We start from the raw sequence: 3,532 nt of genomic DNA on the forward strand, positions 1-3,532 counted from the left end.
TTTTTCCGGGCTGTGTTCCTTGGACGCTTTTGTGGAGAAAAAAAAAATATTGCTATTCCTGATTTTCCGGAATCCATAATATCAACTAGAGTGTATAGTTTATTTGTTAAATTTATTTATATTTGTATTTAGAGAACTTATACATTTATTAGTGATGTATTATATTTGCCCAAGGCAGATCCAAAACTTGTTGGAGCTAATCTTATACATATGTATGTCTCTATGAGTGTTTACATTAATGTCTTCATGTATGTTCCTTAAAATATGAAATCTACAAGGTTTTTATATCCTTTTGTTTCCATCCAGGGTGCCATGATGAACTCAACTCGAAAGTGCGGCAGGCTCCCGCCGCTGCTCGAAAAGGAGATGTTGTTCCTCGAGATTCACAGCTACGTGCTCGGGACCCTGTTCAACCTGCTTGGTGTCACGGCTGTATTCTTCCTCTACCGCCTTGTCAAGATGAGAGGTCAGCCTTTCATTATATGCATCAACGCTCTGCTGATCGTGATGGCCATCCTACGCTACTTATACCTCGCTATCGACCCTTACAACATGAAGATGCTCTTTCATTTCCTGGTGGTACAGGTTCTCGAGGACCTGGCGATTCCGTGTTTGACGTCGGCCTTTGCCATGGTGCAGTGTGCCCTCTTTCAATTGTGCAAGGTGAGGCGACTCAGCCCGGTCTTGCAGAAGCCGTGTGTCCTCGCCACGATCGTAGCCGTCCACTTTTCCTTCGTCCTAGTCAGCGACGGCCTCATCATCATCGACGCGGTGGGCTGCTGGCCGCTGATCCTGTGCCAGGTGGTGACGCAACTCTGGGGGCTTTTCCTCTGCGTGAGTGTCATGGTGGTGACGCTGAAACTAGTGGTGACGGACAAGCGCGTGAAGCGGACACTGCGCGGATCGATGCGCTCGACCAATAGAAACGCGAATGTTGCGCATGACGTAACAGAGGAAACACAACCTGCGCGCTCTAATGCCAATCCACCTGCAAACGTGGAGCTGCAACGGACAAATCCAGACGACGTTGTAATAGAAATGGCGGGAGACCGGAGAAACACAGACGTTAACGCCAATAAGGTGAATACCCTACCGTCTCAGCGGAGGAAAAAGGACCACCTGAGAAAGATCAAGATCATTTGTGTATCGGCGAGCTTAACTGGTCTATTGTGCTTCGCGGTATCGCTCTTGGGTGTCATGTATGTAGTGAATCCTGTTCGGGACTATCATATTGGTCCAATCCCATGGCTGTGCTACCAAACAGTCCAAAGGTGAGTTTATGACGAATTCAGGGTATCATGTAAATAATATTTGTCCATGACATTTGCACCTGCGACAACTATTGCTCCCATGAAATATCTGCTCGCTAAACCAAACATAATCTCCACCCACAAACATAACCCTGACTATTATTCTAATCTTCACATTAAAAACTATACCTAAAACCCCAATCACAGCCCTTATCTATGATACTCACGTCAAACCCAGCCATGTTCAGAGAGGTTGCACTGCCCTTCATCAATAAGATGCAACCTCCTGCTGGGTTCCACATGCTGGAGAAAGGGACCAATATTTTTACTTGCACAGACACTCTCGCTTTTATTGTACATAAGAGAGACATGTACAACCTTGTCACTTTGGCACCTCCATTGGTACATGACACGATTTTCATCCAGGTATAGCTTCCTTGGAGCTGCGAATGGGATTACTGCAACAAGTAACAAGTAACCCTATAACCGTAAGTTCTTGGAGAAAATAGACAAATTCTTGCAGGAGCGAATGTCGTGTCACCTTCTCACGTGTACATTTGCAAGGGTAGGGCTACACAACGGTTACTTACTCTCTAAAAAAAATCGAGTGAAAATATTCACTCTTAAAAGAGTGAATACATAAAAGAGTGAATTTAGAGTGAAATTGGAGTGAATGTTGAGTGAAAATGTTCGTTTTCACTCGTTTTGGAGTGACCTCAGGCATCTCTCCAAAATCTTCGAGTGATCCTTGAGGTCACTCCAAAATGAGTGAAAATGAACATTTACACTCATAATTCACTCCAATTTCACTCTAAATTCACTCTTTTTTGTATTCACTCTTTTAAGAGTGAATATTTTCACTCGATTTTTTTTTAGAGAGTAAGTCTATGCATGTATTGGTGTTAATTAAACGAAGTTACTGTAGAGATCGCACGTGTTCAATTTCGATTTCAATTTTAATTTCGTGTTCAAGAGCAATTTTACCTCAATGTTCTCTTTAAGTTGCAAAAATTACGGAATGTTAAGTATTTGAGTTCTAGAAGCGCACAGATGAAATTTAAACAAACTTGACCTGGCTTGCCAAGACTTGATTTAGCAGCAATTAATATTTCGCAGTAGGAATCGACGGCCAAAGTGTGTAGTAATACTCATGCTATTAAAAGCAAACATAAAAGCATTCACATATAAAACAAAGATACCATAATCATGTATGATTATTATGTTCCCTCTATCTTTCCAGACTTGTTGAACTTATCTTCGGATTCATCTTGCTCTACATCTCATACCAGCGACCCGGGTCCTCTCCAGCGACGAGGACATGATCACAATTCCTTTCAAGATTCATGATTTTAATGAACAAGGGCATGCATGCAGAGGATTCTTCCAATAAACTGAGGTTCTGAGCAGGGATAACCTCGTTAAGTCGCAGAAGGAGTGCATGTCATTGCTGTTTTCGTTGTCACTTCCCATGTGTGGCAATGTCTTCTTTGCAAACATTCATCTTTCCGAACCTTTTTGCAGTTGATCTTTGTTGCATCTATTGACGTTGCTTTGTTTCGATGCGTGTTTTCGCTTCATCTTCTTTTTGTCTCCCTTCGGCTCTGTCTGTAACTCACGGTACTGATTCTACCTTAAAGGAATCGAATCAAGTTTTTTTTTTCAATCTGCTAATATTACTTGCAGAATTAAGTGATGAAAATACACGTATAAAGCTTTATCATTTTCATATTCCTATGTATCATTTCCAAAAATCCTATATTGACTTTTCAATGCAATGCAAGAAACGAGAAATGAACAATTCATATTCAGCCTCTGATGTGTCAAAATAGTTCAAAGCTCGAGATATCTGTTTTGTTCAGATGCTAAGTTATCAATATCTGTTATGTGTTAAATGATATTTAATTGAGAGGAAATAAAATTTGCTGTTTCGGTTTTGTTGAACTATGACTTTAACATGTTGTTACGTAGGGAATTTTGTGGAGTGCTAATTTCGTGCAATCAAGCGTGCTTTCAACAATTTATATACCAAACATTTTTTTTTCTTTCAATGACTGATTTGTAGAAAAATCAATTTAAGTAGCACTTTAAAGTAGCACTGCCTGCTGCGCTTCCATCTGGAAGCAGAATGAACTCTAAGACGTTTTAGTGTGAATTATATTATGCCCTTTCTATAACCCTTGACTAGTTATAAGCACACCATAGGCCTAAAGAGAAAATGATAATCAAAACAAAGGATTTCTTCTTTAAATTCCATGAAAGAGTTGTACGCCTCCATGTTTGAC

General features: G+C 40.6%; 1 protein-coding gene across 1 annotated transcript; it reads left to right on the forward strand.

The window, feature by feature from the left end:
• Nucleotides 1-315: 315 nt before the first annotated feature.
• Nucleotides 316-2,572, forward strand: LOC139724288 (uncharacterized). The gene is made up of 2 exons (XM_071635433.1): nucleotides 316-1,271; nucleotides 2,491-2,572. The coding sequence occupies exons 1-2, from the start codon at nucleotides 316-318 to the stop codon at nucleotides 2,570-2,572; spliced, it is 1,038 nt and encodes a 345-aa protein (XP_071491534.1).
• Nucleotides 2,573-3,532: the final 960 nt, after the last annotated feature.

Source organism: Diadema antillarum, unplaced genomic scaffold (assembly GCF_040938485.1).
Source record: "Diadema antillarum isolate AM-2024a unplaced genomic scaffold, OU_Dant_1.0 scf00000210, whole genome shotgun sequence".
NCBI lineage: Eukaryota > Metazoa > Echinodermata > Echinoidea > Diadematoida > Diadematidae > Diadema > Diadema antillarum.